General features: G+C 40.9%; 1 protein-coding gene across 1 annotated transcript; it reads left to right on the plus strand.

The window, feature by feature from the left end:
- Window positions 1-1,944: 1,944 nt before the first annotated feature.
- On the plus strand, window positions 1,945-23,507 carry LOC310913129 (phospholipid scramblase family member 5-like; the record flags this gene model as incomplete). The annotated part of the gene is made up of 10 exons (XM_083868264.1): window positions 1,945-2,139; window positions 8,593-8,771; window positions 14,099-14,174; window positions 14,589-14,631; window positions 15,417-15,565; window positions 19,595-19,637; window positions 20,479-20,699; window positions 21,618-21,779; window positions 22,409-22,570; window positions 23,469-23,507. The coding sequence occupies 10 exons, from the start codon at window positions 1,945-1,947 to the stop codon at window positions 23,505-23,507; spliced, it is 1,269 nt and encodes a 422-aa protein (XP_083724390.1).
- Between the last annotated feature and the right edge of the window lie 684 nt (window positions 23,508-24,191).

The following is a 24,191-nucleotide window of genomic DNA, read 5'->3' on the forward strand; positions in this document are numbered from 1 at the left end:
TGTTAAAACAATCTACAAAATACACCTTTTTTTTTCTTCTGTATTTCTTAATAAAGGAAACAAGAGCATCTGTTCTTCAACTAACCTTTTCCTATCAGACTAAAGTTTGAAATAAGTTTAGATTCAACACAAAGCCTGCTACTTAATGCCTGCTTTTTAACCTAAATTTTGGCTAAATCACAGTGACTTTTACCCTTTAAAGACTTCCTTCTTGCTGACTAAAAAATAATTCCTGTAAGCAAAAATTATGAGGCGGTTTTAAAATTGCCTTTATTTCTGCTGTTTACAGGATCCTCAAACCTTCTTACTGCAGAAAGCACAGAAAGCTTTTTCTTTGGGAAAACCCTTTTTCTTTGTGCTTTGGGAGCACCTGTAGCCATGAGCCCTTAACCTCCCTCCATGGACACCTGGCACAGACTGGGAAAGGTTTGTGGAAGCCACTGTTTTAGAGACCTGTCAGTTTGTGCAAGCTGCAGTTGCATTTCCTCTCAAGTAAACAACGAGGGAATACTTTCATGCTGTGCAGAGATGGACTTTTTCATCTCTTCCTGAAGTGCAGTCCCTTGCTTTTACATTCACTCAGATTTATGACACTTTACTGATTAATCTGCACATCTCAGAGATGTAAACGGATCTAAACAAAGTTGCAGATAAAAACATGCACATCCTGTGCTTTGAATGTCCTGAAAAGGACTTTTGAAACAGCAGACTATGTAGAACATATTTTTATGTTCTGTTCATTTCTTACATAGGTGTAAAGACAGGGATTTTGAGAGCTGGATGAATATGACAACAGCAGAACATAATTTTAAATTGATAAATGAGAAGAACAAACCATGGTAACATAATGCCCCCTATGGTTTGTAAGGCAGTATTTACAACAGCTTTAAGGGCAATGCTTTCCTACATACCTTCTCTTAGTAGAATCAGGAATTATCTGTTGTGCTCCTCAGCTAGAGAGGAAAAAAAAATACCTGGTTGGATTTTATTAATAAATAAGTCAGATAATGTTAATTTAGATGCTTTAAATATCCTCCTCCTTTTTGGAGATTCAAAGCAATTGGGATCAGAAGTGTTTTTTGAGCCATGTAGAAGCTGCTGAGCTGTTGCAGTCACTCAGCCCGGCAGCTCAGGGCGGGAAACATCCCGGGAGCGGCGCGGAGGGAAGCGCCCTGTAATTGAGGGAGCGGCCGCTTGATGGCAACATCCTCCCGTGCATGGGGACGGCGACAGGGCTGGGACCCGGGGACACACACCTGAAGCTCTCCTCCCCTGTAAAAGGCTCTCCTCTGCCCTGTCCTGTGGATCTGGAGGGAATGATATCTTAGCAATTCCCTTGTAGTTGGAGAGTTTCGTTCAGGCTGCTGGGGGTTCCCTCAGGAAGCCGGACCTTGCCAGCACCATGGGATATGCGTGTTTTTATCTGCAACTTCATTTAGATCCATTTACATGCTCTGAAATGTGCAGATTAATCAGTAAAGTGTCATGAGTCTCTTTCTGAGTGAATGTAAAAGCAAGGGACTGCACTTCAGGAGGAGATGAAAAAGGTCATCGAAGAGTCCTGTGCTCTGCACAGCATGAAAGTATTCCCTCATTGTTTACTTGAGAGGAAATGCAACTGCAGCTTGCACAAACTGACAGGTCTCTAAAACAGTGGCAGGTTTGCAGAGTGGGGACTCACCCCAGCAGTAAATTGTGCAGGAGAGAATGTGTAAATAATGACAAAATGTTTTGCTGATAAATCACTGCTGGTTTTTTACCCTGCTGCTCCATGTCTCATTTAAAGGCAAGCCTTCCCTCTTGTGCCCTGCATCCCTTTATGGTCTCATGGTGCAGTGAGGGCAGAAGCAGCACAGCAGAGCCGGGAGAGGAGCAAAACTGCCCCTTCAAGCACTGTGGGGTGAGAGCAGTTGTCAGAGTCTGTCCAAGGATGTGATATGCCTCATGACTGTCTCTGATGGTTGGGGACTGGGACCCTGGACTCTGAAACAAGCCCCTGGCCTGGCTGAGGTGGAACGTTTGCCAAGTCTCAGAGGACTGGTCTGCATCTCCATGAGAACGGAGTGCAAGAACAGTGGAACTGGTCACAGTGGACTGAGCCAAGGCTGGTCTGTCCAAATTGGTCTGTCCGTACCAGAGGTATGGTTTGCAGATTGTTCCTGAGCACCCAACCTCAACACAGGTAGTTCCTGCCTTGGCTCTGTGTCCCTCACTTTGGTTCCCACCTTGACCAACCTATAAAACCTCTGGAGACCCTCCGCTCACTTTTGTGTACATCCCACTGGAGAAAATTATGTCTATGGGCATCTCTAAGCCTCAAGGACTCGTCCCTCCATGTTGGTAGCTATAATCCCCTTCCTCTCCTTCTCTTTCTTTCTTACTAGTCTTTATTTCTCTCCCCACTATCACATTTATTGGCACTAAATAAAGGTGCATTTTTTGACTGAGTAAACTGAGTTGTCTCCCGCTGTGTCTTTTGCGCTCTGAGATCCTTAAAATGAACCATCAGGTTCCCCGCATATATTTGCGGACCCTGATAGCAGCGCCTGCCCAGGCTTCCCTGCCCTGCCCTGCCCTGCCCTGCCCTGCCCTGCCCTGCCTTGCCCTGCCCTGCCCGGGATGCCCAGGGTGCTCCATGGAGGATACTGAAGTGATCCGAGACCCAAACTGGATTAAATTAATTATGTCCACCTTTGAACTGTGGATTGGTAAACACCCCCCATTTATGATAATAATCCTCTTGCTACCTTCCAGGTGCTGCCAAGTCCATATCTGGAGCATCTGTCTCTTCCTCACTTCTTCTGCAACAGTCATTTATGTATTGGACTGGGACTGAAAATACATTTCACAGCTAAAATTGCCACAGTTAAGGTTGTACAAGTGGTTATTTGTTATTTCAGCTACTGGTCTATGGGCATATATATGGTTAAAGTTTAAAATCCACAAAAAGACATATTCACAGGGTTTGTGAAAAATGAAACAGTTTTCCTTCCCTTAATGACAGGGATCTCAAATGAGTTGTGTTGTCAATGGGAGAGCAAGAGGTTATATAGTTTTCCATAATCTATAAAGCTTCTTCAGAATCATGTCATTAGCTTTCCTGTGGTAGAGCACAGCAGAGCTAATAATGCAATTATGGTTCATGTAGTTAAACTATGCTATTGATATTTTTTTTTTCCCAGGAGGCCTTCATTTCTGGCAATTCTAATCATCTTCATTGTACAGCTGTATGGATTCCATGTTTCACTCTGAGGAAAATAAAATTGCAAATAAATACCATCTTTCCTAATGTGTCTGTAAATGCCAGATTTAGTAACCATTAACCAAATGTTGGGGTCCATAAAATGTAATGTATAATTCTGTATATATATACACACATATATATACATACACATACATATACAAATATGCATATATGTGTGTGTGTGTGTGTGTGTGTGTGTGTGTGTGTGTGTGTGTGTTTATGGAGGCCACATTCACATACCAGTCACCAGAACAATCTATTATGCTGGAATAAACAAGAGTAGAATTTCCTCCAATATTTCATTATTCTCATTTCTTGCTGCTATAATTAATGCATTTTCTGGTTTTGGCATGTTAAGTCTCTCCCTGTCTTTCTACTCTATTCAAACTGTAAGTATTAGAGTAAAATAGTATAATTACAATGGTGTGTGTGTGTTTAGCAGGAGTGGGATTCTTCTTTTAACTCCCCATTCTTTTGAATAAATCTGGAACCTGGAGTTCTGCATCTGGTTCTATATTACCTGATACACAATAAGCATGAGAGCTGGCAAGCACAGGCTAATTAAGATGTTATTTAGTCTATTATTAAGCATTCATTTAGTCCTCCTATTAATGAAAAATTATTTTCAAAAAAATCTATCTGTGCCAATCCCCACTACAGCAAAAATATCAATCCTGAGATGTTGAAACCATAATTAAAAAACATAAAATATGAAACAAGGATATTCCTTGCTTTCGCGATCTCAGTCTTCCATAATTCAGATTCTTCTGAGAAGCTAAATCTTTAGAGCAATGAATCTGAAAGCACTGCCCTGCTTTCTTGTGTGGAGGGGAAAGTTTCTCTAAACTTCTGCATTTTTCTGAGTAAACTACCAAACACATTACACAGCCTTTTTAAAAGACACATAATAAAGTGGTGATAAGGCATGTTAATAATTTTGCTGACAGTCATCCTTCTTTAACATGCCTGGAACATAAACAGTAGGAAATAAACACAGACAATAATTGCTATTAGGTGCCTGAAGAAAAAACAAAGATATGAGAGGGACATGCTAATTAGGCTTACTCAATGGACCACATGGAGATGAAAAGGAGATAAAAATAAAAATAAAGCAAACAAAGCTGAAGTGTTTAGACAGCCTTGCAAGAAGTTGTTGTCTATAACAATGAACTGTCCATGGTCTTAAAGTCTTTAGAGACAATATCTGAGACAATATCTGTCATTTTTCTGCATACATCAGAGGCAGGGTAGCACCAGGGTGTCACTTTGCAATCTCGTGGGGTATAAAACAGAACTGATCAATCCTGAGGGAGCTGAGATGAGGAGACAGCAGGAACAACTTTCCTGCCAGAGCATCTTGTTAGGGGAATAGAGCAGCTCCTGCCCTTCCCCCCTCTGTGACTGCTGGAGGAGAGAGGAGCTGTGTGGCCATGGGGCTGGCAGATGTGTTAGGGAAGTTCATATGGCTCTTCCATTACAACACAGATTTTTAAGTTGTTCAACTCTTTCTACAAACTCTGTTCTTGGTATTTGCCTTTCTGTTACACAGTAACTGTTTTGGCTTCTGTACTTCAGTAAAGCATTGAAAATATTCATTCTCGGAGTTTGAAATACGTAAGAAAAATGCTGTCAAGACATACTAATTAGAAAAATTGTGCAAACACAACCTCCAAGTGTTCACTTTTGCTCTCATTTGTTTTACAGATGGTGCTAGGTCAAACAAAGCCTGTCTCTGCAGGACAAGCAGTTCTGAAGTTCTGACCATCTTTACATTCTCATCTATGCATAGGTTTTCTCCTTAGCTTTTTTTGCTTACCTAAGCCATTGGTGATTTGCTAACATTTTCCCCTTCTCTTTTACTTTGTATAACAGGAAATCTGCAAAGTGCTTTGCAGGAATCAAAAGTACAGATTTGTTGGTTTTGGGATCAAAAACAAATGGAAAAACTTGTTGTGTTTTTTGGTTGTGTTTTTTTTTTTTTTTTTTTTTTTTTTTTTTTTTTTTTTTTTTTGTTCTTTACCAATAATTAACTTGTGAAGAGAAGAAGAGAGGAATATAAAACAAACCTGAGAAAAAAGAATCAAGTTTCCAGATCTGCTTTAAGCAGACTAATGCATGGACATGTCTATAAAAATGAGTGATTGGCCCAGTAGTAAAGTGGCCACTCAGTGACCACTGAGAGGTCCGGGCAAACTGAGGCACAAAACACCTACTGTACAGTTTGGTGTCCCAGACAAATTCCTAGGATTTTATTTGACCCAGTTGGGATGCTAATGGATAACTGTTACTGTATGTAAGTGTACTGTATGTAAATCCACATTAGATAAGGATTGTAATAAATTCCATGTTTCCCCTATTGGTTATCAGGAGGAAATAATATGAAAAATAAAATTACCTGGAATCCTGCAAGGATTACTTTTCTTAGTGGACCACTAGCACTAGCACCCCTTCAGTAGGCAGACTGTCATAAACGCAGTAAATGCAAAACAAAAAAAAATTCACATTAAAAGAAAACATTAATAGTTGGGCTGTACTATTGGGTAGAATTTCAAAACATTGGTACTAAATGTAGAAAACAAATTGGATTGAGATTCTTAATTCCTTTTATTATTTTTTTAGGGGATGAAAAGCTTTATCAGAACTAAGCTCATCTAAAACTTATTATTCTTTCAGTATGCTAATTAATAGAGCAGGATCATGAATTTGTTAATTAAAATAAGATACCTCAGGGAAACTGAAATTAATTTTGCTGTCCTAATAGAGTTACCATTATGCCATTAAATCTTATGGATGTCTTATCTACTTCTCTTTTTTCCCTTGTCTCTAAAAGTAAAAAAAAAAAATATATATATATATATATATATATATATATTTAGTTTGAATTTAGAATCAGAATATTGAATGGTGACTGTCTGAAAATGTGGAGAAGACCAACAAATGATCTTGAATAGCTTGGATTTCCAAAAATCTTGGAATGTGGCCTTCAGTTGAGTGTCAGGACTGATCCCCTCATGTGTTCACCTTTGGATCCCCAGGTCTGAGCTGCTCTGTGTAACCTGTGAACAGCCACTCCAGCAACCTGCTAGAGTCAAGTGGTAATGTTGGCTTATATTTTCCAGAGATGGAACTAGCAAAACTGAACCATTGGGAAGGCATTGTAATGGCTGCTAAAAACATATTGTACCTTAAATGGGATGTCTTTGATGGAGGGAAGGTGGTATCTGACAGCAGGTACTGTGGTGGGCTGGGTAAGTCCATGTTGGTGATTTAGCTCATAGAGAGTGTTTTAGGGGAGTCTCCTGGTCATCCTCTCTTGCTGTGATTGAGAGTAGTTTTGGCTCAGCCCTGGAGTGTGCAGACTGATTTCTGCTGGTGGGACTAAATGGTGCTCCAGGAGAGCACCAAAAGCTGCCAGGGGTGTTGGGCTGAAGAGTCCCCTGAGAGCCAAAGCAAAGCCCAGAGCTCCTGAGCACAGTGAGCCCTGGGTGTCTCCTCTTTGTGCAGGTTTGCTGCTGCTGTGCTCTGCTCTTGGGTGAAGTGGGGCTGAGCAGACCTGGCCTGGACCTGCCTTGGCAGGAGCTCACACTGCTGATGTGACAGCTGGTGCCAACCTCAGTTTCAAAGTAAGTCATTTTTGCAGAAGGAAAAGCACCTGACATATCCTCAGGGTTTTCTGATGCTCTGGCTTTTCAGTACTCTTGTTTCCAATTTAGATGCTTCAGAGAAGAGAAAGGGAAAAGGAGGGGTAAGTGTGAGTTTTTCTTCTACAGCAAAGCACTATTCTTCTAATTTTGCTTGATGAATTTTCAAGGCCAGCAAAGAAGTTCTCCATCATCACCATGAGTGTTAATTGCAATTTGTACTCAAGACTTCTGTCATTCAATGTACTAGAAGACACAAATAATCTTATTAATATACCTCAGTGTATACTGAGCACCTTATCCCATTTTATCATAGGCTTAAATGTGTAAAATTTAATTAGAGACAAGCACTAAATCAACTTGTTAGGGACTGCTGAGCAGTTGCAGTTTGGTTAGTCCTGTGAAAGCTTCTGACTTCCCGGGAAGAATGTCTGCTGTTTGCTTTCAGCCTGTAAACTGTTCAGAGGCGTTGGTTATGTGTTAGACAGGCAAGATGCAGTTCTGTTGCTGTTCCTAACAGTCTGTGTTTAAACAGGAGGCAGAATTTGAGATGTTTTGCGAATTTCAGTTGAACTTGGCAGATGGTTTCAGGGAAAAATAAAAATAATAACGGGTGAAATTAATCCCAGTTTCTAAAAGAGTAGATAATGACAGTTTACTAAAGTAAGCAGAAGAGCATCCCAAAATATCTTTGTTTCCAATGTACAGTCAAATCAAGTAAACTCTGTACCTCCAGTGTGCTTTTGCCACAAAGTTATTCTTTCTCACACTCAAACTCAATTAATATTAAAGGATATTTATCTAAAGCAGAATAGATCTTCAAGATAGATTCACCTTCAAGATAGACATAAAAATATTCCCTCAGAGTGTTCATAATTTAGAACAAAATCACTCAGAAGTGAGAGACCAACTTGAAAAATTCTTCATGACCAGTGGTGAGTTTTGGGGTAGAGGTTTTGATGCAACACATATTCATGTCCTTTATTCTGCTCCTTCCTGGTCTAATTTTTTTGCTTAAATCACACGGTCCTCTTACATAAATCAGTCTCTTGATGGCCACCCTTCCTCTACTTTTATTCTAAAACCTGCTTAATGTGATTAAAATTGAAACATTTGGGTGTGTGGATGAATTCAGTTTTTTGGACTAGTTGGTTCGTGCAGCTGTTTCAGAACAGGTAGGAAACCAGAATGTGCAGGAGCTCAGTGTCAGAGCCCACAACCCCTTGAAGGCTGTATTTTCATAAGAACAAGATTTTAGAGTTTATTAAAAAAAACCCTAAAAACTCAGTGCAACAGAAATCTACTTCCAAAAAACCCCCCTGACAAAACCAAAACCCAAACACACCTGTTCCCCTAAAGCCCCCCAAAGAGACAAACCCCAAGCCAAAGCCTTCTTTTTTTTCCTATGTCAAGATTTGGTATGGAAGCTGCCTTATGAATTTCTAATGGATTGTTGTGTTTTGCTGACATCTATATTTAGTTTCTGATCCACATCAATACTTGCTGGGGATAGCATTAAAACTGATAAATTTCAGTACCATGTGCCATCTCTAAACACAAAAAAAGGTTTCTTTCCTTACACAATCACTTTAGGATTGCTATTTTGATTCCATTTCTCCCAGTGGAGTTAAATGCAAAATAAAGATCAGGTTGCTGGAGAGCTGTTATTTTAAAGCTTGCATTTAGCTGTTAATTGGTGCACCACAGACAGCCCGTGCAGCAGCTACCTGGCAGTGCTACCTCAGCAGGCAGCCCTGCAGTGGCGCTCCGTGCGCCGGCACCGCCACCTGCCTGCGGAATTCCAGCGGGATTGCAGACGTCCTTGCGGGGGAGGAGCTCCTGGAGGCACCGGCTGGAGCAAGACGCCTCACCAACAAAAGTTCAAGGTGAGAACCCTACTAGGTGCCGGCTGATTTAAGAAATTGTTTATTTTATTTTTTTTTTTTTCTCTCCAGTGCAGAAGGCAATACTGGGTGAAATAATGTGACTTGGGGCTTGTAACTGCACAGGGTCACAGTCTGATAGTTATGATCACGCTCAGCACTTCTCCCTGTGCTGGAGGGAAGACAAGAAAAGGGAAGAAAGAAGGCTATAATAATTCTTATTTTAAAAAATGGCAATAACCATGCATTTTAATGCTGGTCACAATTGATATTTCGAGGAAAGGAAATTTAGAATGCAAAGGGTGATTGGTGATGACCCCTCTCAGCAGCAGGGGAGCTCAGGCTTTGCCTGCTGATGCTCAGGTGCGTTCCCTGATGCCTGTGTGCTGCTCTTAGCCCGCTGCCGGATGGCACAGGGCAGCCCCGGCTGCCTGGAGCTCAGGAGGGGCAGGTGGGGAGGGGCTGAGCTCTCTTGCCTGGACTTGTGGAGATTGTGGGGACACGGGCAGAGGCAGTTTCTTACCTGGAGGAGTCCAGAGTGGTAGAGTGGGAAAAGGGGAGTGCCATCTTCTCCTGCTGAGTACAAGGACAAATACCTCACACCACGTTCACGGAGCAGTTTTCTGAACAGCGGGGAGCAGGATGAGAAATCAAACAGCTTTTCCTAATACTTTGAAATTTGTTACTTTGAAATTTGTTACTGTCTCCTGTTTTTTCTCTTGGGAAGGTGTTTTTTGTTGCCATACTCCTGCTGTGTGATTAGGCTCCAGAGAAATGGCACCTATGCTGAGCCATATGACATTTTGCCTCCCTTGATCCACCTGGTTGACTATTAGTACATGCTTTCTGGAGGAAAATCTGTGTTCTGTTTCTGTGCTGAGGACAAGGATGTCTTAGTCCATGGATACGTTTCCTCCAGGCTGCAGTAATTTATGTAATAACCATTAACTGCAGTGGTGCTTGGACATCAGCTCAGCAGGGATGGATCTCTGGGCCTTTGTGGAAGTGGTAGTTATAGAAGAGATGCAATTTTTCTTTAAGGGAAAAAGGAAGGTCTTAGATGTATAAAATCCTCCAGCCAAGCACTGCTTGTCCTGATCTAGATAGGCTCATTGATTTTGATGGATCCATGCTAACTTATGCCTTCTAAGGATTTGCCCATCAATTTTTATCAGCTTTACAGCATAGGATGGAGCAAGAGTATTTTAGAGGTAGCAGGAATATATGTATGTAGACTCAATTTCTTTCTTTTTTCCTTTATATATATATATATATATATATATATATATAACTGTGAATGTGTTTCAGATGCCCAGCATATTTATGCAGAGGAAGGCAGTGTACTCTGTTTTAGTGCTGAGAGTCAGTGGTAGAGACAATGTAGACAGTGATATCCCTTCCCTGGGCCTACTTCAAGGGGCAGAGGCAGCCAGTTGGGTGTCTTGGTGAAATTCTCTATTGGGTGCTGCTGCTCTGCTTCCTTAAGGCCCTAAAACATGGTTAGAAGTAGCAGTACAAAATTCTTTAAATGCTTGTCCTCATTTCTTGAGTGCTCTTCCTGTGCATATCTAAAGGGCACCAAAGAATGACTGTCTTTCTTTCTGAATAAATATGATAAAGTCTTCTGTACCTGATGTCTTAGTGAGAATGCTTTTAATCATGGCAGCAGCCTATTTGGACCAACATATGAGTATTTATTTAAAAAAAAAAAAAGCACACCAAAAATTCAGATTAAAGAAATTATTAAATATGTGGTTTCACCTGTAAGGATTTATGCCAGTGCAAGACTCTTATTTGCAAATCCTTCAGAAATCTACTGATAAAATCTACTAAAATTATTGCTTTGGAATAAAACAGTAGGAATGGGGTAAAAGCGGACTTTGTAAAAGATGTGGAAATTTGTGAAAAAAATATGAAAAAAACCCACAAAATGTACTTAAAGTCAGTTGTATTCCTTTCTGTTACCTATTTACTGCATTTTTGCAAATAATGTCAGCAATATTAGTTCTTTGGGGCAGAACTATTTCAGGGCAATGTTTATTTCATGAGTGGCAGGAAAATGAAACCTGGCTCCTGCAGGGAGGGGAGCCTGCCCGTGCTGCCACTGCCAGGGCAGTGCTGGGGCAGGGCAGCAGCAGCAGCTCCCAGCACAGCCAGCCTGGCCTGGCCCCTGCTGCAGGCAAAGTGCAGCACAGGCTGTGCCTGACTCCTCCTCTAGGTCAGAAAATTAATCACTTGGACTTCTCAGAAAATGCTTTTTAAATGTTTGAAACATCTTCTTTAATATATATTTTTTAGTGTGTTTTGTTTGTTTGAGCACTTTTCTTATGCATTGACAGAATGCTGGGACTTCTTTTTCTCTGAAATTTTCTGGGAGGTAAAATAAGTCTTCATTCATTTTTAGAGGTAAATGAGTGCCATCTCATTTGAATTTTCATCTGTCATTTTTAAAGATATGTTTACTATATTGATCCAGAGCTTTCCCTGTACTTTTTCTTCTTTTTTTTAGGCTTTATGTCTGCTCTCTGGATTAGAGCCTCTGTTCCAAAGAAGCCCATCCTTGACAGGGAGAAAGGAAGCAAAAACTTTTGGTCATTCTTAATTTTAATTCCTGTTATGTCAAACTTCCTCCTAATCCAGAAGGATTTGTTTAGTACTCATTTTTCAGACACCAAAATTTTTGTCACTTCCCTGGTTGTTTCCAGGCTGAGCACAGCAGGGTCTGGCTCCTGAGCTGGGCTGTGCTTGCCACTGCACCCAGGGATTTCTCAAGCAGGCAATGATAAACTCCTGGGAAATTTCACATTGCCAAATCCATAGGTAGATCTGAGGCTCTTGCATTTGCTACTATACTCTATAAAAATCAGCTTCCATGTAGTTTGGGGTTTTTCTCTATTCTTTCTTCAGAGAATACTTGTCAGCATCTTCCTGAGGTGTAAACTCTGGAATTTAATCTGCTCAATCATACTTCAGACAGATTCAAACCAGTGGAACTTGCAGAAGCAAAGAGGAGAGAAAATAGTCCCCAGCACTTCCCTCTGCACTGCTGGGCTCTGTGCATAGGCTCAGCCATTCTTGCAGCTGTGCATCACAGCTGTCTGCAGATCACATCTGCCTGATGATTTCCACAGCAACTTGGGCACTCAAGGCAGGAATATGAGCTGGTAAGTCAAGGCTACTCTCCCTCCTTCTCAACTTTTCCTCCCAGTGCATTGGGGGCAATTATATATGTCATGATTTTGACTAGGACAAAGCACTGCCAGTGTGTTTCAGTTCTCCAAATCCAGTTCAAACACGTTGCAGGGATCAGCAGAACCCTGTGTGCATGTGAGTGTTGGGGGGCATGGTGGTGGGGGAATGTACAGGATGATTTTCTGGGGCTGCGTGTAGGCATGACATCCCTTGGAGGACATCCTCTGGCTGATGTTCCATGGATGGAATAGAGTAAGGAATCCAAGGCAGCTTTTCCTTCTCTGTGCATGGAAAATGTTGACTGGGGTCAGCTGTAGGGAAATTGTAGAATCATAGAATGGCCTGGGTTGGAAAGGACCTTAAAGATGATCTAGCTCCAAACTCCCTGACTTGGACAGGCACACCTTTCCCTAGACCAGAGGGCTCGGATCTCCATCCAGCCTGGCTTTACACACTTCCAGATATGGGCCACCCACAACTTCATTATCTCCTCTGTCCTTACTGGACAGCCTGAAGAAGTGGAGACACCAACACTGAACTAAACCATAGAATCCCTGTACTCTCAGAAGAAACACAGGCGTTATAAAGTAGGATTTTAGGTCTAAGGTGTTCATTTAGCCCGTGGGTACACTGCAGCTTGGTCTCTCTGCGCTGGCTAAACCCTTTTCCCTCTCTCCATGGGTGACTCTCCTGGCACTGCTCGGTGTTCCCGCAGCCTCTCCCCCCCCGGCCCGGCTCAGGCAGCGCAGCCCGTGAGCTCCTCCCGTGCTCTGCCAGCCGACAGCCAGCAGACAGACACCTTCTGAAGTTTGGTGCATGCTGTGCGCCTTTTTTTATTTGCTGCAACAAGAAAAGCCTTTTCTTTTAACCCGGCTTCCTTTGAAGAAGTAACTCAGGAAGCTTCATGGCCTCTCAAGGTAAGTGCATCTATAGTCTGTATTTTTAGATGGTGTTTACAGAAAACTGGTCTTGTGCATTCCCAGCAATCAGCAGTCTGATGAAATGAGTGTTTCAGGCTAAAACCACATCAGTCAAAGCACAGTTGTTTTCTCTTCCTTTAACTTTTCAGCATCCAAGAGGCTCCTAAGGAGACTAAAATCTATACTAGGATGTTATTTGAATAAAATACGTTATAAAATGTTAGCATCTGCATTCAGTCAGAAAATTTAGTGTTGGTATCTTTGTGTTTAAACCTGCCAGTACAGAATGCCTGGGAAGGGTGGGGACTGAGCCAAGGGTATCACTGTTTTTGCACACTTCCCTATTTTGCTTTGAATATACTGCATCAGCAAATGCTTTTCACATTCAAAAGGCCAGAGACCTGATAACCCCGTAGGAAGAATAATAACTGAAGAATAACTGAATTTAATCATATTACTCCTATCTGGGCGTGTCTTTGTCACACACTGACTTTAGCTGTAGCCAGCTGAGTACTCAGGGCAATGTGCAAATGTACAGCATCTGATCTAATCAGCCTTCTCAATTAATTTTCTCCACTTTTTCAAACGAACTAAACAGAAGGATAGAAATCTCTTTTTCACTTAACACAAGTGAATCTCCACGGAGGTCATTCTGTTGGCATGTGCAGAGGCATGTGTTGGCCCAGGGAGTTTCAGCAATGGCTGTTTTGGTTTGCCAAATGCTTATCACTCTTTCTTGCCCTCAAAACACTCAAGACATTCTGCATTAGAGCACTAAAAGGTACACAGGAACAAGCAGGTTTTACAGCATTGTTGTACTCTTGCAATATAGGGTTTTTTTATTATTTTGTTTAGCTTTAGCTGTATAAGAGAAATCTGGTTTTGCATATTTTTGATGTGTATCAGTTAGGAGAAACAGGTAAACAGTAATGGTGTGGAATATAGTTTTTAATATGAAGAAACTTGACAATATACCTCTTTCAGGAACATGCAACTCTACAAATTGTGTTTGTACAGAATACTCACTGTATCATATGGTAACTTTAAGGATTTCCATATTAGTAATGAAATGGGAATCATACACAAAAATAGACAAAGTGTCAGACTAGCTCAAATTGTCATTAATATTTAATGTATTTACTGTTTGATTTTTGTATAGCTTAAAATTTGACAGGTAGAACTGCAATTTGTTGTCTTTTTTCCTCTTTATTATTCAAGAATAACACCAACACTGGGCTACTTCATGGCATTTCATGTAACAACAAGAGTTACGGCAGTAACAGAACCCTGTGAGGTAAAATGATGCAGAAGAGCATATAAAATATTTATTACCCAGTTATACATTTTTAAAAGCCAGCAACAAATTCAAAGGGGTTACTTCTTCCTGTGGTCTCAGACTTTGAAAGAAAGCAGTGGCTGCAAAGACAAATTAAGATCAAAATATGATTGAATGATGAATCTTTCACAGTGAGTTCAAATAATACTAAAGGATCTCATTTAAACCCACAACAGCAAAAGAGAGATTCAGACTTAGAACCAAAATTCTTTCTGGACCTCAAACCCCATTGTGTCTAAGTATTGTCACACAGGAGATAAAAACGATCAGTTTGGGGACTGCTTTCCTGCCAAATCACAGGGGCTTAGCTCAATACAAGGATTTGCCATTTATATGGGGAAAGCCTCACTTTGCTCCTCCTGGTTCCTGCAGAATCAGTGCTGCTGGAGGCCAAGGAACAATGTACCTGGAAAAGGTAGCAGGAGTTTTTTGAAAATCTAGTGTTCAAGGTGGTCACTGTGCTGTGGGAGATGGTGCCTGTGCAGGAGTGTGGATGTACAGGTGCCTGTGGCAGTAAATGCTCTTGTTACCTTCACAGCACTGCCAAGGTCACCATCACTGTGCCCTAAAGGACTTTGTGATAGAAAACCAGAAAACACAGCATAATGATATCTGATCTATTCATTAAGATAATAATGAATAATACACTATAAGAGGCTATGTAGACTTTGATATCAGGGTTGTAATATCCAGTCTGGGGAATCTGAGATCCCTGGAAAGGTTATCTCTAATTAAGAGAAATTATGGGTACCCTCATGATGCTGGAAAGCATCTTGCTGGGAGCCAGACCTCAGCAGCTCAGGGAACATTGGCACACAGCGCAGCTCACAGAGAGCAGGGCTGGGCAACCTGTGCTGAGGAGCCTCTGGCCACCCTGTGCGTGAGCCCAGTCCAGCTCCAGCCTTGCCACACAGGCTCTGTGCTTACCACCTGTCAGAGCACATCAGGTGCCCTCCAAGGCCACATCTCCTGATTTAACTTCATTTGCAGTGATTCCTCTTTGCATATTCTAATGCAGCTTTATAATCAGAATGCTTCATGTGTGGGAAAATCAGGAGATTCCTTTTGGGTCTTCACTCCTGACCTGAAGTACTGATACAGTCACATGCAGAATGATGTTAGTGTTCCAGCTTTGATCCAAGAAGCTAGCTGCTCCTTGGCCCTGATATTTCTGGGTTTTTTCTCTTTCTTTTTCTGCAGAATCTCAGGGACAAACCAACTCAATATTTAAGGATTTCCTCCCTGGTTCTTCTGAGGTTCTTCAACAGAATACACCTGTTGAACCAAGTCTCTGGAAGCAAACGTCACACACTCATAATTTGCCACCTGGTCTGGAGTACCTGAACCAGGTCCTGAGTTTTTCCGAATTGTTATGTTTTCATTTTATGTTGCTTTGATACCCTGGAGGATGAGGTTGTTAAAGTTTGTCCCCTTGGGGGAGGGGTAGGAGAGGATGGAGAGGCTTTTTTGTTGTTTGGTATTACTGTGAAATAAGGAAAATAGGAGTAAGAACCTTTTTCTTCATTGCTGTCATTCATTTTATAGAGATTAGATGAGCATAAGCCTGAGTGGCTACAAACTTGCATTAACTCTGTGTGGGGAAGAAAGTGCTAATGCCTGAGAGAGGAAAATTATTGAAAATGGAGGCAGAGAAGTAGGTCGTAGGTGGGGAAGAAAAATGAATGTTTAAGTCTTCTTCATCCTACTGCTAAACATGTGTCTGTTCTTCTTGCTCTGTGAAGCCTCTCAGCTCCTGGAGCTCAGAGCACTATGGTCTGCAGCTCTGCTCCAGAAGCTCCATCTTTTCCTGAACCTTTTTACCAGAAGGGTCACTCCCTGCTGTTGCTTTGACACTGACTGAGGTTTGCATTTTACATGTGGCTGGATTGTCCCACTCTTACATAGTGATTAAGGTGTCACATGCCCTGCCTGGTATGGCAAGGACAGAATCAGGTTCCCAGCATAGTCAGATCACAATTCTGATACATCTCTGCTGTGTTTGCATTTTGGTGATGCTGGGAAATATTTACTTCTCTCAAGATGTGCATTTTAGGCACACATTTCTGCTAGTTTTGTATAGAAGCAGGAATTGAATGTATTTATATTTGGAGCTAAGTTACCTAGATAGCTAATGAAATGGGGAGACTCCTCAGAAGCAGTCTTTCATGTGGAGTGATGACTTTCATTCCAAGATGCCTGAGCACAAAATGATACATGTTGTCAATTACACAAGCGTTTGCTTACAGACCGTGGAAGCTACATTTTTTAGTCTAAAAGTGATTGTGATAGTAAGTACTTGGCAGGTTACATATTCAGGCTCCTGTATGAACATGAATTACACCTCAGATTTACCCAGACAATGTAGGCAAGCAAATACCATCACTCCATTTTATAGAAGCTTTGCATCTGACATTAAGACAAAAGAGCAGCTCGCTCTCAGAGCTACAACTGGAACTGAAGACCTAATTCCTGCTTATTCTTGGCCTGTGCTGCAGCCCTTGCTAATTATCCTTAATTTTCTCTGCAGTCTGAAAAGTGGGAAGCATGTGTGCAGTGCTGATGGTTGGCACATACCCACAGCTCAAGTTTCTGTACATTGCAGAATGCTTTAGTGGTGATGCTGAAGCCATCCTGGCTGTGTGGCAAATGAAAGGGGCTCATACAGGATAGAGGAGGAGCAGAAAGGAGGTCCACCAGCAGGGAGAGGGCTGCCTGCAGAATGCATGTGGCATCCATAGCTGCCAGGGTAATCTCTTGGGATTTATCCTCATGGAGTAAGAGATTTTCACGTAATTAAATGTTTGAATGAAGATGTTTTTACCAGAACTTGGAGTTATTTATGCCACTGGGAAGGCTTCTACAAGTCTGTGTGTCATTCTGGTGCTGTGTGCACTGGGGAAAGGTGGGTCCAAACTGAAACAGGCATAGAGAGGTGCTACTGGAAGTGAACAGGGAATAGAGAACCTCTTTTAAAACATTGCTCCATCTGCTTTATCTGTAGACTAAAAACAACATTATTGGAGAGGAAAACATACTGAGTGCCTAGGAGAGTAAACAAACTGTGGGAAAGAGACATATTTAATTTATAGGATTGCATTACTGGAAGAAAGATTATATAGAGAGTGGTTGTGAATAATTACAGAATAAGAAATAGAAATTGCATTCTCCAGCAAGAGTGGGCAAGATAACTGGACAGATTTGAGAAAGCTGAATGTATTTCTCAATAAGACTGTGACATGTTTGACTCTGATATAAGAAGCCAAATTTAGTCACTCTCAGAGAGATTCCTACAATCTTATGTTACATAGCAACCCAAAGATTGGATGAGAGGAAAGGAAAGTGTATGTCCTGTAGGTAAGGGCCAGCCAGCAACATTTCACTCTGCAGATTTTCACCCAGAGGGGGTTCAAGTGAAGGAACCATTCCTGTTTGAGGTGCACCAGAGAAGGGCAAAAAACTGCTCTGCAAACCCATCAGCTTTCCAGGACTATCACTCGTTAATAACTTCCTAAAATTACTTAATTATTAAAGTTACCTAAACCTCACTATTATCTTCCAGATTACAGCCATAGCTCAAAGAATAGTTCAGTGTCCATAATAAAAATCAAATGAACCTTTTCCCAAAGAAGGAATAGACAGGTGAAACCTTGGAGAAGAATTTTCTGAGTACTTCAGCTGCATGTTGTGCCACCAGTCAGGTTTAACTACTTTAGTAAAAAGCTTCTTCGTTTAGACTTGGCTAGACTGATCAGATGTAGATTTGATGCCCACAGAACTGAATGAGAATTAACTGTGTATAAGAAATTTTAACATATTTGAGCTCAAGGGGACCAGACCCTTGTTAAGTCAAAGGGTGCTGTCAAATGCAAGTGCAGAATTCCCTCAATCCACAAATGCCCCAATAAAAATGCATCAGAATAACTGCCCTGCAGAAATCAGTGAAAGGCAAAACAAGGATAACAAGTGGTACTGCTGTGTTGTGTCAGTATTGTTTATGCATTGCGCACAGTAAACCAATACATAGACCAAAACCACTTAAAGCTTTTAACAATTCAGGCTCATTAATTACTTTTCCTTGTAAAAGTCTACATGGGGCAAAGAAATACATATTAAAATAAATTCTAAAATATTAAAATAGCTCTGCCATCTATGTTTATTCTCTTTCCATCAGCAGAGCCCTTCCCATGAGCTCCAAGAGCTCTCTCATGAGATCCGAACGACAAACAGCAAAGATTCTTGGGAGAATATTTTTATGTCTAAATATTTTTTATTATTCCAATTACTGGCATGCACATTTCAGAGATTAATCAAAGAGATAAAGAAGTTCCTCTTTTTACCAGCTTTTCTCTGCAGCCTGAACTAGCTGCAGGAGCTGACTAGACGTGACAAATGGCTGCAACAGTTTGAATACGTACCAGGCAAGATTTGTCAATTTTAAAATATCCAGGCATTGGAGAGCTGTGACAGGCTGGTCTCAGAAGGTCGTTGTGTGCTTTGTGTCTGCAGCTGTGAGTAATGGCAAAACCTGTGCCAAGCGTTTGCCCATCAGGAATTTACAGAAAAATTACAGAAAAGAGATTGGTAAAGCCTAAAGCTATCACATAAAACAGGCATAAACAGTCACATAAAACTGAAAGGTAGACTGAAATTAAGTCTTGCTGGTTTTATAATGCTAACAACTGTTCTCCAAGAAAGAACAATGTCAGAGGGACAATAAGCACCGCAAAGCTGGGTGTCATGGCAAGAAGTTTTTCTCCTGCATTTGTAACTAGCTTGTGAGGGAAGACATTTTCAGCCAGCTGAGTGTTTTATTGCTCATTCTGGTACCCTGGCATGACTATTTGCCAGATTTAAGGTGCAGAGCTCCTGACATCAGTGTTAAAGCCACTGTGTGCCATCACTGGCATCCTCTGACTGCCTTGCTGGGCAGCTCCAGCCAAGGTCCTTTGGGATGTGGCCACTGCACATTTTGTGCCCAGGCTCGCTCACCCTGCACTGCCCCAGCACCAACACTGTATTTGGGGTAAGGAGATTCCCCTTTGACAAAGAGGAGCAACAGAAGCAAGAAGAGTGGATTCTGCTTCTTGAACAGAGCTTTCTGTTGGTGTTGTCTTCCTCACCCCCCCAGTGAAGATTATTTTTCTTCAAACGTGTGGGTGGAGGACATGGGCACAGCACCTGATGTCACATTCCTCAGCCATAATTTCAGGGAGAAGTCCAAAGTGCGACTTGAGATATCCTCCAGGCACCCAACCTGTGTGCCTCTGTAAGGAAGGAAATCTTAATTACAGGGAGATGACCAATAAAAATAGACACTTGACCACTGGCAGCCTCAGACCTATCCAAGACCCACCATCTTGTTTATTCTTTTAAAACAGCTGGACCAGATAATTATTCATCAGCAAGTGGAGCTTCTGGAAGGTATGATGCAATCCTTGTCACCCTTTAACAGTGCTGCCACATGGGTGTCTCCAAAAGGCCCCTAAGTCTTGCCCCGATATCACTGAAGTCCCTGGGAACCCTTCTGCTGCCCTGTGTCAGGCTGTTGTGCAGTGATAATGTGGGGAAGACTCACTTTATTGTTTGCCTGCTCTGCAGCAAACCACTGAGTGGGGAGTAATCTTTACAACAGTCCTAAATCCTCTCCTTCAGACACCTCCCTTTCAGTGTTATTAAAGTTTAACCATCTTTCCAATCCATGGAAAAAATTATTGCCTTTAACAATAACTAACATACTATGAGAAACAAAGCAAATAGAGAAAGGAAGATCAGAAAACATAATGAAGCAAAAAATTTTCTAATTACTTAGTTTCTCAAAATTTCAAAGTAATGAACAAGTATTAAGTTCTGCCAGTAAAACACTAAAATACATTTCTCCCATTCAAAATGGTTTTGGCGTGATTCTCGAAATGACCTGCTGGGTGAAAGCTTTGTCACTGGAGTGGGATAGTCTCAGGATATTACTTTTCACAGATGATAAAGCCCGAAAAAGCCCAAACCAAAACTCAGGATCTGAATTCTCTTTCGTTATATATACTTTAGTGTACAGCAAACCAAAGTCTGAATTAATTCCTCCAAAATACAGACCTGGCACTATTATTTCCATATACTTGTATTGCTATTCAAAGCAATTTTTTAAATAAAAAAAGTCTCATAGACTTTTAGAATAAATGCTCTTGTATGTATATATATACACTAACATTATACTAAGGTAATAAAAACCAAAACGTAAGTAAATGTTTTACTTGTTTTGCCTTATTAGCCATACTTGGCACAGAGAGTTCCAGCAAATACGAGATAAAAAACCCACTGGGCCAAAGAGTTTACTTTGCCGTGGAGGAGAACGGCTGCTTTGACCGCAAGCTGTGCTCGCCCCTGCGGGCCTTCACCATCAGGATCGCGGACAACGCGGGCCGGGAGGTGATCCGGGTCATCAGGCCCTTGAGGTGCAACAGCTGCTGCTTCCCCTGCTTCCTGCAGGAGGTGAGGGATGCCCCTGCTCCCAGCACCTCACTGTGCAGCTCCTCCAGGGTGGCAGGGAGGAATTCAGGGGTTCACAGCTCCCTCTCAGCCCGGGGACTGTGGGGAGGCCTTTGAGTAGACACAGCGGGTTCTGTTCCTTGTGTGCCTCCTCCTTCCCATGGGACCTGGCCTTGCTGACAGCCCACACAAAGCTTTGGGATCTGGTGATGTCTCTGCAGCCAAGTGACACCCCAGAACACTGCCTGCCCTGACACAGGCAGAGAGCAGCCACTGTACAGGAGAGTGCAGGGTGGAAACTCCCTGGAGGCCACGGTGGTCTGTGACTTGGAAGCAGCTCCCTGAGGAGGCTGAGCCTTCCCTCCATGGATCAGCCTCTTCAGGGCACACATCTCTGGGAAATGGCAGAACATGGAAGTAAGCTGCTGGGAGTGAAAAATACAGATCCTATAGAGCATTGGATCTTTCCTCCATATTTTTTTGACTTTCCTTTATTCACACATCTTTCTTGTGTTGTGAAAATGTTTTACAGGTTAGCTCATCCACGTGCCTTCTTAGCACTTATCCTGGTCAGGATTTTTAAAGAAAAGGTCCTTTGGTAGTACAGCTACTTAAAAAAAGCTTATAGGATACTCACTGAATACAATAACATTTTTTTCCCTATTTTATAGCATTTATGAAGTCTTTAATTGTATATAAGATCTTGGCTTCTGGTGCAATTTTTGAGTTTCATATTGTCCACTGTATTTAACAACACCGTTAGGCAGTTCTGCAATATCCAGTTCCATGTCTGGTAAAATGATATGTTACTATATTCAGTAGATAAATATTTTGTCATTATATAAACAATAAGCTATCACAGAAAAAATATATTAATCAGCTAAAACCATTTTTTTGTTGTGGTCTTCTTCTGTTTGCTAGTTAGAAGTTCAATCCCCACCAGGTACAATAGCTGGGTATGTTGTACAGAACTGGGACCCTTTTCTGCCGAAGTTTACTATACAGAATCAAAGTAAAGAAGATGTGCTAAAAATAATTGGCCCATGTGCAACTTGTGGCTGTTTTGAAGATGTTGACTTTGAGGTAGGTTTTGTATAAGTGTTAACTATTTAAAAGTTTTACTACTTTGAATAAATTTCACAGATGAGAGGGAGGTTGGGAGATATTTGAAGAAACCCTGAACAGAGTTTTCTGATGTGAACAAAGTGCTTTGCCTTAATTAGGAATCATAAAGGAATTTTTAGGTTTAACTTATCAAGTCATTAGCCAAATCAGAAGACTCCAGTGGGTATTGTCTGACATTTCAATATACTGTGAGAAAAATGCAGATGGCTGCATAATTGAGAACATGCCTGTTCCCTGAGGGGACAGTGGTCCACAGCAGTGGGGCTAGGAGAATATAAAAAATATGAGAGAAGAAAAAAGCCCCACGAGTCTGTTAAAGAAAGGTAAAACTGGCATAAACTTTCAAGATTGCTGCCTCCCAGCTCTAAAGATGCTGATGTTTCCAAACTTGAGACCCCTTCTTGGGTGCCACTCGTAAAGGGAAATTTGACACTAATAGAACATTGCAGCAATAAGAATAAAAGGAGAACCTGACAACTAAAGCATACTCTGCATGTCAGGACACAGTCATTAATTCTGTGGAGATGTCATCAGTGTGCACTTGATTTGTTTACATTTATGTCTGCTCCTGTTTTTCCTTTGTGCAGGTAAAAGCTCTCAATGAGATGACAACGATTGGCAAAATTTCCAAGTATTGGTCTGGATTTGTCAACAACGTCTTTACCAACACCGCCAACTTTGGGATCCAGGTCCCTGTGGATCTTGATGTGAGGATCAAGGCAGTAATGATTGGTGCTTGCTTCCTCATTGTAAGTGTGCAAGGTGGAGAGGCAGACCCATAGAGATGTGCAGACTGGGGCTGAACAGGCCCTTGTTGCCAGCTGAGAACTACAAAAGTGCAAGTGCATTGTAAAACCAAACCCTATATAAAAGATAAATCAACTAAACTCTTCTAACTTTTATGTCTGCCTTTTTTTTTTTTTTAATGTTCCTAAACTTTTTGATTTTTAAGCTGCTTAAATGGTATTACACATGCACTTCAGTATTTTGTACGGCAGAATCAAATCTTAACATAGGTGTCAAACCTACCAAACTCCCCCAAATGCCTTTTTGTGTTTGAACAAGTGTATAAACCAAAAAAAAAAAGTTATGCTGTTTCTAAAGGTAATTTCAAACCAATTCAATAATTCTGTTAAGGGTTGTATGTAAGACCTTCAAGTCATATGAGAATTCCTATAAAAATTCCCTTGTGAAGATAACCATAAGAATTATGAGAAGGAGAATACTCATAGCTAGGGGTAAAAATGAAGTTAAGATGCATGTTTTCTAGAATTAGAAATTGATACTTCCTGTGTAGCTCTTTTGCCAACATAATTGTGTTAACATGAAATTATTTCAAAATCATCTGTGATACTTATATCAGAAACTATGAACCAAAATTACAGTACTATTTAAATTATTCCCTGAAAAGTGTTAGCTTTAAAATTCCAACAACAATTCAGAAATTTTGCTTTTAGTAGGATAGAAATGACAGTTAAGATTTTCGGATTGTCCCCTCCAAAACTCCTGTTTCTCAGCAGCAGTGATAAAAAGTGGTTGAATAATATAATTACTTTATGTAACAAAAAGTGTACAAGAAAGACTTTTGATAATGATTGTTGTGGTTTTATGCCTTCCATATCTAATTCACAGTTTGTTTATTTGTAGGACTTAATGTTCTTTGAAAACTCTTTGGATGGATTATAACAAGATGACAGAAACAATGAAATATGCAGAATGTGTTTCAGTAGGTAAAAATGAACATAAATTGATCTTCCTGCTTTGAAGGCTTATACATTTCTAATTCTTTTTCATTTTCTTCCAGAAATCACTTGAGCTTTGGATATGATTTTGAACTGCAAAAATCCTTGTTCCTTATAGGAAAAGACAGTGAGCTAATGATGATGTTTATTAAAATATGTCTCATGTAAATAATAATTTCCCACTTACATTTTATATGTGCTGTAGCTAAACACGTACTTTTCACACAGAGCACTGTTGCTTTGGAACAGTGCTATTCTCTTCTTTCTCTTTTGATGTTCCTGCATGGGAAATCATGAAAGATTAGATGAAGGCTTGCAGCATCACTGATGAAAGTCTATGTTTAGAGAAGCCTTTGATGTTCTGCAAGTGCTGGTACCAGTTACTAACCACATGAGGGTGTGTTCTGGGGGTTTTGCTTTTTTATAATTTTAGAAGTAATTTTCTGATTTGTTATTTAATTAATAGTAGCAAACTGATTTGAAAGTAACAAATATAAAGACATACCCAATGGGAAGTTCAAGATGTTATCTGTTTCAGTGAGTTGGAAGAAGGGAAGTTATGTTTGCTAGTAAATTAATTTTGTGAGAAAGATTGTTTTAATGAGTGGAAGCCAGAAATTAGGCTTTC

Source organism: Zosterops lateralis (genome assembly GCF_965231275.1).
Source record: "Zosterops lateralis genome assembly, chromosome: 10".
NCBI classification, from domain to species: domain Eukaryota; kingdom Metazoa; phylum Chordata; class Aves; order Passeriformes; family Zosteropidae; genus Zosterops; species Zosterops lateralis.